The sequence below is a fragment of the Vigna radiata genome, chromosome 4 (genome assembly GCF_000741045.1).
Source record: "Vigna radiata var. radiata cultivar VC1973A chromosome 4, Vradiata_ver6, whole genome shotgun sequence".
Classification (NCBI taxonomy): Eukaryota; Viridiplantae; Streptophyta; class Magnoliopsida; order Fabales; family Fabaceae; genus Vigna; species Vigna radiata.
The window spans coordinates 20356186-20368517 of NC_028354.1; the positions used below are offsets into that span (position 1 = coordinate 20356186).

Genomic DNA, 12332 nt, shown 5'->3' on the forward strand with positions numbered 1-12332 from the left:
ATCCGATCCTCCAATTTACTTCAATTCTTCCTTTTTATTTGACTTGCAAGCTAGAAAAGAAGAGTCTATTTTGCGTTTCTTTTGTTTAAAAAAGAGTCTATAGAATAATTCTGAATGATTTCTTTGGAGTAATTTTTAAAATGTTATTATTATGCATACACTTCTCATATGATCAAAGAATAAAGATAGAATGAAAAAACTCAGTAATAGAATGAGGGTAAGGTAGCTAAAGTTGGATATGATTGCACTATCAAAGGTCTAATAAGTATAAGGAATTCATGACTTGTTCTAAGACCATGCCTCAATATGATATTTACCACATCTTTCTAATGCTCTAATCCACCTAACTGCATCTTCTCTTGAAACTCCATTTTCTTTAGATATAATTTCCTCAAAAGCTGATGTTACATCTGCAGGCATCTTAGTTGAAGAACCTGCTATATAAACAGCAGCTCCCTCAGCTAATAGGTTCCATATCCTTTGGCTGTGCTCCTTCATCTTATGCTGAGCATAAACCTTCTGGGGCTGGTCCCTTGAGAAAGCAACATAGAAACCTCCACCCTTTGCTTCTGAAAGCACCCCTTTGTTCTGTGAATGACTCAACCAAAAGTCACGGTACAGAAAGTCACCCTCTTCATTCCAGCAACCAAAGAAAAACATAATTGGAGCAGTTGCAGTAGTTCTACTTTGCACTGCTCTTTCCTCTACAAATCCATGGAAAGGCGCACATCCTGTTCCGGGTCCAACAAGTATGAGGGGAAGTGATGGTGATGGTGCAGGAAGCAAACCTTTATGGAACCAGGCTGGAACAAGGATACCTGCTTGAAAGAGGAAAAAAGTATATGTAGAGGTAATACTGATGGTTACTTACTAAAATGCTATAAGTGGCTTGTTTTGCTTCATACCATCGCAAGGATCTAAAGCAGCTAGCCATGAGGAGCACAGTCCTTTCTTTTTCCTCTTGTAAGGTGTTGTCCATGACACTACATTCACAGTCAAGTGTACTTGATTGGGATGAGCTGATTGAGAAGAAGATATGGAGAATGCTCTTGGTTTCAGAGGAGGAACCAATTGGACTAGCCACTCAAATGGCATTTTTACAGAAGGAAAATCCTCTAACACCTTTTTGACCACCAAACATGGAGAACAGACATATGCATAAGTTTGAAATGAAGAAGACAAAAAACAAAAACAGAGAGAATCAAGGAATATCTAAATAATTGTTAAATGGTAGGTAAATTATAAAACCATCAGTTCAGGGTGGAGGCTATGATATCCTCTTGGATTATCATTCCCTTCCGATGAAATTTCTTTTATTTTCCAAGAAAGAAAACAAACCATGATTGAGTAAAATAAAATCACAGAACTGCTACAAATTTTGGTATCTACTTCTGCATTCCTAGCCTAAGTAATGAAGCCCCTCGGTTATTTCACTTAATTTTCTGTCCTTCACAACAATGGTGCCAAAATAATATTACCGAAATAACATGTCCAGCCTATAGTACTCACATATTCACCCAAAATACCAATACCTTTTTAAAGAAAACAGATAACAACATTTTCAAGGCTAAAACATAAAATAGGTAATTCATCATACATTACATCAACATCGTCCCAATTCAACTTTAGCATATTCATGCCAATGAAAAATGAGTCATATCATTGAGAGTGAATAAAATGAAAAGCTATTAATTTAATTTGAAAACGCAAATTACCTTCAAAATAGAACCAGAATTTTGGGACTGGAACTGAAACTGTAATCTGATAATTTCTCTTACATAAGATTTTAAACTTTATTAAAAATATCTGTCTGATATCACTAATCTTGGTAGCCAATATTTATATGCTCCCATTATATATATACACATATGCATCGTATTGAATATAAGCTTAAGAACCACCAAATCTTATCAATTATTGTTTCATTAATTCTTTTACATTCATGGACCAGTTTTAGACGCAACCCTTTAACCATTTCCCACTTTCTTAGAAGCTGCTTAACACGAAGGAGAATTCAGTGTGTAAAAATGACAATAAAGTGACACAACGCAAAATCATACATGACATAATTCATTGACCTTACCTCAAGAACAGTTCTCCTTTCTTTCTGGTTATATTGGTAAAGGTCGTCTCTTCCTTCAGGTGAAGCAAAATATTTAAGTCTTTCCTTCTCATGTTCTGCTGTTGCAAAAAAACTCATAACCTGGAGCATAACAGTAATACTAGGTTGGCTTTTAATGCAAGAAGTTATAATCTAATAAGTTGTGAAGAAACTCAAATATCCAAGCTGATGTGCGTTTATTATCATGCTTCTTTCCTGTATGTAAATACTTAAGAAATCATCATATCTCATAACAAACTTATAAGATACACATCACACATAACATCTTCGAACAAAAAATTAAACATGTCCTGCCCAGGTATAAAAAGAATGAATCTTGTTTTATAGAATGTCGCATAATAGGTTTTACATAAATTAACACTAACATATATTAAAAATTAAGAGAACACAGGATTGCTGCATTTGATTTCAGTTTCTATCTTAGATGGTCAGAGGTTATTTCTCACCACAGCCAAGATGTGTGCTATTAGTTCTACTAGGTGAATGCTATATTATGAAGAGGCTTGCATTTGATATAGGGTTTGACCTGCCATGTGACTTGATCTAAAGGTCGACAGTCTGAGCTAACTAGGATTTTTAGTGGATATTTGTGTAGGAAAGAAACCCAAGACAAAACATATACTGAAAAGTCAAAATTCCTCGGTCATTGTGAGTTTCTGTTTGATTACACAAAGCAACTAATTCTAGCAATTTATTAACTCATTAAGCATCTAATCTAAGGTTAAGAACTTCAAAAAGAAAAGAAAAAGAACATAAAGTAAATGACAAAGAAAAGCATTGAATTTAATTATGTATCTTTTAAAAATGGCTTAAAAAATGTGCTGTTACAACTTACTACATCTCACCTCAAAGAAGTAACGCCGTGGAGAAGCTGAAGCTACATCCATCGAAAATTCAACAAAAGTTCTTAATTTGACAGGGATTCTAGAATCATGGGCATTGTGATCATCCACTTCTCTTGGACTAACCTGAAATTTTGCAGATATCTTAGCAGTAAAATGCACATACACATTAAAGAAAAAAAAGTTTAATAACAAAAATACCAATCAGGTACAAGGCATGCATGCAAATGAAGTACAAGCAAAAACAGGCAACTATATCGTTATACTATTCCTAGATAGAAAAATTTTCAGCGAAAACATGGCTTCAGAGATCCTGAAAACAGAAAGTAATGGCAGAAACAACCACAAGACTTGCTTCTTTTATTTGTATATGACGTTCACAAGATGTCATTTAGCTGATTAAATGTATCAAACATAGTTCGAATGTTACATTTATGTCTAGACACGATGCAGGATAAAGTGAAGTCAATGCTGACTGAGGAAGATCGGAGAACCACATTAATATTAACTAATACTGAATTACTTACAGTTATGAATGAATCAGGATCCAAATTACAACGTTGAACGAAAGCATCAACTGCAGCCGAATCTTGACCAGGTAGAATCTCAAGGACATCACCAATCTCATATCGAAGAGCCTGAGGAAACCATAATGCATTTCATGATTCAAATCAGGTGGATGAATAATTTTGCAGCAGGAATTTCACTATGGGAAATAAAAATAAGATATGAAGCATTGTTATTTGTTCTTAATGTGTTTCAACACTAAGAAGTTTATACATTTATCCGCCACAAGGTTAAAAAACAAAGATAAAGGGTAGCTTACATGTGAAACAAATTCAAATTCAAAATGACGAACATCTTTTCCACAGTTTGATCTGGTCAAAGGAAGATTATTTACCTGCATGATCAGAACAAAATAAAGTGAGGTATGATACAGAAACAGATGACTAGGTGGTATATAAGTTTTAGAAAAATTTATTCATGAAATATATAAGCTTAGGAAACACATTGAGAAAATCAACTCTACAATATTCAGCGTGTTCTAAGGACCAATTAACACTTCATCAATCAACATCAATTTTAATAGATTAGATACTATAGTTCGTAAAATACACGGAAATTTTAACAATAAAATTGACATACAAACATTTGATTTATCTAAAATTCTGTATGTATGAGCATCAAGAATTCAATATAATATCATACAATTTTATTTTTAAAGTAGATTTGTTAAATTCATAGAGTCAGTGGCTCCTTTCTCGCACACATGCTGATAAAATAGTTTTCACACGAAAAACATTTCATTTGTAACTTGTAATAAATGTAAACCAGTAAAATACTAAATATCAAACGTATTATTCTATACTACAGCAGAGATGGTGCATTGGTCTATGTACTATAAACTGTTTATTAGTGGACCATAACACCCCAATTATTGAAAACTGTTACTGAACACTAATGATCAGTAGAATGCGCATATTCTAAATATTGTTTACAACTACTAATGATACAGTGTCTTATCCTATACCATCTTAAGAAAGCAGCCAGGTGTACATCTGTCAGACAATGCTTTTCCAGGGTGCACTGATCGAGCACTTCCAATTTGAATACTAAGACATGTTAAATCTGAAAGAGTCACATGTTATTCTAGTCAAATATAACAGTAAAAAAAAAGCCTTCTCAACAATGAGGGTAAAAATGTGTAACTCCACCAAACCATTACAGCTAAAGCTCAACCAAATGCAGCATAAACAGATTTGAGAACACCAAAGCAAAATTTCCACACCTTTGGGAGTATTATATAAGTGTGTGTACTGCTTTTTCCCAAATGTGAGACTAAGCAATTCAAACACAGAACTCATATCCCACATCCAATAACATGTCAATAATTCCATAAAATGATTATGTATTGAAGTAATTAAAGTAAGCACTTTTACAAATTTGAGACTAGTTCATTACTTGATATGAAAAGTATAAATACCTAAGCATAGAAGAGCGCTACCCAATTCAAAGAGATTGTGAATCATAAACAACAAAAGCAACATACATGCAAAGACTTTTGGAGGTAACAAATATGGAAAAATTGCAAGTCAACCAAGAACTTAACCAGTTTGGAATACCCGAAGTACTAGAAAAACGTGACTCAAGATTTTCAGAGTTGTGATATGTGATCTGGACTTTGGGTTGATCAATCAAAACTGCATCTTGAATCACAACATCAGGACCATTTGGTAAGAATTGTGGTTTAATCATATTTAACATTCTCCACAGAGAAGACATCCAAGGATCCAGAGAAGCTTCATAGCTACAAATAATTATACCATCTTTAGTCGTCACTTGAAACACAGTTTGTATTACAACATACAATGAAGAAGAAAACATTGATTTTTTATTAAAAATATAATAATTTTAATTAAAAAAATAATTATAAAACATGAGGTATTCAGTATAACAAAGTTCTCAATAGCAGGTAGTAGGAAGCTCTAATAGAAAAATATTAAAGGTAGATTCATATCTTCCATAGAGCATAACTCAAAGTACCCAAGTTTTTGCCACTGTGACCTTTTGAAATTAAAGAGTATAGAAAAATAATAGTAGTAACTACTCAATTTCAGAAACAATTGTCACTTATCATGACATAGTGTCGTGCAAGTAAGTAGCTACTTTCTGATGAAACAAGTTAGTTGATGTCTAAGTGAGGCTTGAGGGCGTCCTTCCACTATAGAACAAGTTATGCCAGTAAGGTTTGGAGGATTTGTCAAAAAAATGTAAAACCTTTCTGGCAACATGCTGCATTTAAAATTTGGTTCATTTGTTGAAGCAGAATGCACACAACAGTATCACCTGGTAAGGTTAACATTATTTAGAGAAATAAGGAAAGAACATGGTGTCAAATGGCAGTCTTCTGTTTAGTTAAATTTAGTGCATTTTCTGTGGAGCTTAAAGCTCAATTTTTTTAATTAGGTTCTCAATCTGATTTGGGACAGAGTAGTGTTCATAACCACTTTACGGCTGTATAAAGGAAGGCACCATTCAGTCACATACAGGGATCATCATCTTGGCATCATTTTTCATTTTATATTTACCAGATGCATCTTGTTCCTTCTTTATGGATGATTTATTATTGTTCTCTCGGCTGTAAATTCCCTCCGTTTCCTCTGTCGTTTGGATGCACATGTGTAAAGATGTACTGTTGCTTACAAAAGCATTTGAAAAATTAAAATAATCCTTTGAATCATTCTATCAAAATCTATAACAATGTTGCTTCATTGGCCTAATATTTGTTTTTAGATAAAGTTATGTCCTTCATCTCTCTAGACTCGAGTGTTCTTAGCAGCAGACAAATCTGGTAACCAAAGGGATGGCGTCCTTGCTTCATTACTTGTTTCCCATGTTAACTTAATGCCTCTTTGTTTTTGAGCTCTAGAGATACTTTCCCTTTGCCCGATAAACTTACTCTTCTCTTTAAATGTTTCTATATCTAGTTCAGATGTTTAAAGTAGGGCAGTAATTTGTAAGAACATTTAAATGCCTTATTGTTGGCCACATAAACTTAATATCTCTTTGAGTATTTCTTCATCTAGTTCAGAAATTCAAAGTTGTGTAATAATTATTTGAATGATATTATATATCGTTTTGCTTTACTGACGTTAGTGGGAGACGCTGGAGACCAAACTCGAGGTCTTGGCCTTATACATTAGAATAGATGTTTCAAACTCCTTTTCATTGCACCGACCATACCTTGTAGATATTAGAATTTTACTCGTGTTTAGATAATATGTTTTCAACTAAAGGAAGAACGATTAATCATAAATAATAAGAGAAGTAATCTTGGGTTTGAATGAAAATCGATTATAAATAAAAAATAATTGAACACTCAATTAATACATTCTAGATAGATGAATCAGTAATCTAACAACATCAATGTTTCATACTTTACAAGCATAGATGTGTATGTTTGAACTATGCTAAGTAAAATTATCCAATTGCAATATAACTTGTAGCCATACCCTGAAGGGTGTTGATCATCTCCCAAGCCTCTTTCTACAATAGCTGTTCCTCCAAGGTCCATTAATCTTTTATCTAGCTTCTTCGCAACAAACTGTAACAGTTCACAACAAGGTTTTATCCAAAGCATCAAACTAAAGAAAATAAATATACCTGGCAAGACAATAAAAAACGCTTTGATAAAAATTGTAGTGTAACTAAGTCAATTTCATTATTGTCCAGTGCCTACTATGCCCACATTCTCACAATGTTTCAGCATCAAGAGGTACATAGTCAATAATCAATGCAGCACTTATGAGTGTTACACTTCATACATCAAATTGAACACCACCAAATGTGCAAGAATTAATACTTTACATTGTACTTCTGATAACCAGAATCTCCCAAGCCGAAAACCGCATAAGAAACCCCATTAAGCCAATGCCGGCCTAGGTTTCTCTGAAGAAGATATCTCCAAAACACCTGCAAAGGAAAAAGTATAATAAACAAAAACAAGCTAAAATAAGAGTTTAATTTTCATGCACTGAAGTGTATTGATTCTCACGGTCAACTAATAGGAAGCCAACGTAGATAAAATGTCAACAATATATCTAACGTACACAACACTCTGATTGAATGATTATGTTAAAAAAAACTTTAAACTATAGGCACATTTAAATTGAATTATGAAAACAATTTCAAATCACATTACTAAAAGTTTTGGAAAAAAACAAAAAGTAAACAGTAAATCAAGACCCTTTTAAGTTAGTCACCTTCATAGAATCAGGTGTATCCCCCTGGCCTGTTGTGGAAACAACAAAAATGACAGCCTGCTCCTGCGGTAACAAACTCTGTACAAACGCAACAACATTGAACAAAAAACTTAAACTTCGATTTCAAAATAACATTTTTGGCACACCCAACAGAATATGCTTCATTTAATTGCAACACATACAGGGTCATATTGATCAAGGGAGAGAAGGCCGACGGGACAAGCTCTGCGTTCAGCTTCGCGAGAAAGACGTTCGGCTACGTCCAATGCATTGCCGGTCTGAGTGGCATACAATATGAGGAGTTTATGCATCACTTTCACCTTCAATAAATTCAAAGCTAAGAGCTTTTCAGTGAATCGGAAAAAGGGGTTTTGGTAGGGTATTGCTGCGTCCTGGCTACTAGCTCCCGGAGCAGGTGGCCGAGCAATGGGGAGAAAGAGGAAGCAAGTAGAGAAAAGGGAAAAAGGCGGATGATTTGTCTCTTAAATTATTTGGAAACACAGTTTCAATTAGAAAAATTAAGTAATCTTTATAATCTCAATAAAATATACTTCTTTTTTTTTTACTTTTGCTAAGAGACCAAAATCGAATTATTATTTTTTAAATTATAACGAAAACAGAGGGGAAATAAAAAATTAAGAAGCCATAAATAAAAATATAAACTAATTATATGATATTAATAACATTTTAAAGCAAGAGACTAAATATAATTAGTTCCTATCTACCTCTTTAAACATAAACTAAGAATCGATGTAATATATTTTTTATAACTAATCCATGACCACAATGATGTAAAAACGTTAAACATATCAACATTAATAATCTTATTACTAACACCGGAAATAAATTTTGTGGCATGTATCCTTATCTTTTATTATGCCTGTCTTATATTTTTCTTATAAATAATATATATATATATATATAATCTTTGTTATACAAAAAAGAAGAAGAAGATATTTAGTTACAAATTATATTGAAGTTATTATATAAAATTATATTTTAAACATTCACATCTTAATTTTACAGATAATTATATTTTTAATGTAAGACTAGGATCACGTGTTAAATTGTTTTTTTCTTTTTCTTTTTACTTCACAATGTGCTAACTTTTTTATACTGGTATAATTTATTATAAGTATTTGATGACTTTAAATTACTATAATAGAAAAATAGAAAAGTAATTCGTAAACCCTACATGAAAGATCACATTAGAGATAGTTCTAAACGATAGATATTTTAATTTTTAATATTTTAAACAGACCATCCCAAAGAATAATAATGATAAAAAATATATACATGCCACATATAATTAGGAATATAGATTGAAAATGCAAAATAAAAAAAAATAAAAATATAGCTTTGCTGGACCATACATTCTTACAATGCTTCAAATTTAGAAATTTTGCCATAGTGTCATGCCAGGGAGTAAGAATCGATGTATGTTATGCGCGCTCTAATTTAATTACTCTTTATGGACTTCAGCAAATGGTTCTAATTTTGTACTACTATGTACACTGTCTATTATTGGATTTCCAGACATCTCTGTCTGCGGTTGACTACTCTGGTTCTCATCAACACCGTTTTTCTCAGCATCATCACCGTTATCTGGTTCACGAACTTCATGTTGACGTGTTAGAGAATCTGAGGTTACTTCGTCTTCCACTGATCCTTCAACTTCTACCTCAGGCTTCTGATTACAAGAATTTAGTTCATTTTCGGGGATTGCAGGCCCCTCTTCTTCAACCCCTGAGTTTTGCAATTTTTCCTCCTCAGCTTCTACTTCTACCTCAGGGTTCTGATCAGAAAAAACTAGTTCATTTCCTGGGATTGATGTCCCCTCTTCCTGGAGCCTCGAATTTTGAAAATTTTCCTCCTTCCCAGCATCTACCTCAAGGTCCTGATCACCAGAATCTAGTTGATTACCTGGGATTGATGTCGAATCTTCTTGAATCCCTGAGTTTTGCAATTTTTTCTCCATCTCAGCTTCTACCTCAGACTTGTGATCACCAGAAACTAGTCCATTTTCTGTGATTGATGTTCCCTCGTGCTGAAGCCTTGGGTCTTGCAATTTTTCCTCCATCTCTGCTCCTACCTCAAGCTTTTGATCAGAAGAAACCAGTTCATTTCCTGGTAATGATGTTCGCTCTTCTTGAAGCACCGATTTTTCTAATTTGCTCTCCATCTCCTGATTCTTATTATCAGGAGGCTTGTCAGTACCGGGACACGTTCCATGATGTTCCTCTTCGTCAACCTCCACAAATTCATCACCTTTCAGCTCCTTTTCACTATTGATGGATTTCGAAATAGAACATTCTTGAAACTCATCACCTCCAATAGAACTTTCAGATGATATTTTAACCGGGCCTTTGCTTTCCGCGGATTCCTCTGTTTCTGAATCATCTTCTTCATCCTTACTATTAGAGACAGGAAACGACTGAAATGCATCCCAATCATCTTCACTGACTTCATCTTCTTCCTTGTCATTTTCATCAGTCTGCATCACAACAGCTGGTGGTGATGGTACATAATGTTTCACTTTACTTTCTTCTGATGGCTTCGGCGCTTTTATGTCCAAAATTGGTACTTTTGCTTCTATTGGATTTTTATCATGCGCTACAGAAGCTCGGATTACACCCTGCGAATTATAAATTATAGTGGGACCTCATCATTTTTATGCACAGAAACAAAGTTGCCATTTCTAAGAATATAATCTCCATCAGCATCTTTCAGATAGTCAATTAGTATTAGTATAAAAAAAGGATGTGCTAATTCAGAAAAATAAATGTCCATAATCAGTTCACATAAACGTCCATCTTTAACAAAGAAGTACCTGAAGTTGCTGGCGGTGAAGAGGAGGCATTGATAGTAAAACCTCCTTGAAATGGACGGCTGATGAAGGAATTTGAGCAAGGCGAGAAACAAGCTTAACAGCTGTGCTTCTTAAATCTCTGACTTCCTGTCATTTATTCGCATGATCAAAAGAATGTATAACAAAATCAAGAAGCTAACCTCACCAATAGAAACTCCCAGTTCATATTACCTGAGAGAACCCAGCTTCGGTTGACAAGAAAATTGTGACAATTGCCTCCAGAAGTAGGTTCATAAAACTTCTCTGGCAGTCATTACCTTTTGACAGGGTTTGTAATAGTACCAGGAGACTCAGGCATTCACTAGCAATGGATACTGATTCTCTTGTTATAGTATTCTGTTGTCAATCAAAGTATGTAATCCTTTAGCTACACCATAAATTGCAAAGTTGTATATCAATCTGAACTGATGAAAATATTAGACGCCTTAATGGAAAAACATAGGAAATATCGGCTATACCTTAAACAGTTTGTGGATTAAAGTGAAAATATCAGTAATTAGCTCCCCAACAATAAACATCATAAAAGAGTTATCTTCTGTATTAACTCTTTGAATCCTGGATTTCAGAAATTGCAATCCTATTGCTTGAACCTATTAAGAAGAAAGTTCTGCCATTAGAATTTATTTCTAGGTAAGACCCATAGTCATAAGGTGTGATATTTCTTCCATATTAATTTACCTGCATATTTGAATCACTAAGTAAAGTTTGGATACATCTAATACAATATTGCAGTGCACCAACACAGATGGAGTTCCTTGCTTCACAATCTTCGGCATATTTACTTTCAAGAGCTAGTTTTGAAATGGATACAATTTGGTCTAAAGAAAATGAAAGTTTTGTATGTATTAGCTTGCGTTGGTTGAAACTTTTAACCAGCAAATGACATTCCTCAATGCAATCCTTAGTCAGAGCAGCGACGACGCTCAGACAAGTTCCAAACATATCTCTTAGAGGGATAAAGCTATCATGAGGGTCAGCCTCATCTGAAAAGAAAAAAAAAAGAAAAAAATTGGGTAAAAGATCCATCAGCTGGTAAGTTGAATGAATCAAAGTTTATTCTTCTCTCCTATATCGGCTAGCATCCAGCTCAAATATCTTGAAACTTGAGGGACTCAAGTAATTTCTTCCACATAAAGATTGTACCATTAAATTAAATTAAGAATACTAAAAATGCACATGAGCAAACATTAAGGAAATATATGTCAAATATTAACATTCAAAATAGGAATGCATATGGAGGCATGAATGAACATGGATCACACTGCCTCCAACTAAAATGGCTTACCATCAATGATTCTCTTTAATAAAGGAATTGTACAGTTGACCATGTCAATGGCTTCCGATAAGCACACCTCAGTTGAAGCCTCCCTTACGCACTTGTAGCCAATTAAAACTAACGCCAAAACCACTGATTTGGGATTCTTATGCATCTTAAGTAATCAGGATAAGAAGAAATCATCATCGAACACAATTTTTGAGAAGAAACATAATTAAAGAAAAAATTAGGATAACTTATTGCACAACTTCCATGAATACATAATTCTAGATATTTGACAAAAGAGATAATGGCTCAAACAGAAATCAGTCATCCAGTATCATAAACAACACACCTTGGTCTCCATACGGTTAATGACTGCCTTTGTTGTGCTATATAGGGTTTGTATCACATTTACTTCAGAATTTGGATGAGTTGCTGAAGTTCTGTCAGCCCTAGACAACACAAGAATATGAAATCT

General features: G+C 33.9%; 2 protein-coding genes across 9 annotated transcripts in view; both read right to left on the reverse strand.

The window, feature by feature from the left end:
- Nucleotides 1-96: 96 nt before the first annotated feature.
- On the reverse strand, nt 97-8207 carry LOC106758161 (NADPH-dependent diflavin oxidoreductase 1). Of its 4 annotated transcripts, XM_014641098.2 has the most exons (12): nt 7910-8207; nt 7728-7805; nt 7333-7437; nt 6978-7069; nt 5088-5272; nt 4496-4593; nt 3791-3865; nt 3492-3602; nt 2968-3090; nt 2084-2203; nt 906-1122; nt 97-818 (listed from the first exon to the last, which is right to left on the reverse strand). In XM_014641098.2, exons 1-12 carry the CDS (start codon nt 8036-8038, stop codon nt 289-291), a joined length of 1863 nt encoding a protein of 620 aa, XP_014496584.1. In that variant the 5' UTR covers nt 8039-8207; the 3' UTR covers nt 97-288. The 4 variants fall into 4 exon arrangements, with proteins under 4 accessions (XP_014496584.1, XP_022635841.1, XP_014496585.1 ...); XM_022780120.1 differs by lacking the exons at nt 7728-7805; nt 7910-8207 and having other exon boundaries at nt 7328-7407; XM_014641099.2 differs by lacking the exons at nt 5088-5272; nt 7728-7805; nt 7910-8207 and having other exon boundaries at nt 7333-7435.
- Nucleotides 8208-9006: 799 nt separating this feature from the next.
- Nucleotides 9007-12332, reverse strand: part of LOC106759151 (protein SWEETIE) — a 35257-nt gene continuing 31931 nt past the window's right edge. For 4 of the 5 annotated variants that reach the window (XM_022780122.1, XM_022780123.1, XM_014642159.2 and 1 more), the window contains 7 exons: nt 12207-12306; nt 11882-12026; nt 11275-11579; nt 11055-11186; nt 10768-10932; nt 10558-10683; nt 9007-10362 (listed from right to left, as the gene is read on the reverse strand). In XM_022780122.1, coding sequence (XP_022635843.1) covers nt 9190-10362; nt 10558-10683; nt 10768-10932; nt 11055-11186; nt 11275-11579; nt 11882-12026; nt 12207-12306 — 2146 coding nt within the window. In that variant the 3' untranslated portion in view covers nt 9007-9189. The remainder of the gene's footprint in view (nt 10363-10557; nt 10684-10767; nt 10933-11054; nt 11187-11274; nt 11580-11881; nt 12027-12206; nt 12307-12332) is intronic. The other variant, XM_014642160.2, reaches the window with a different exon arrangement.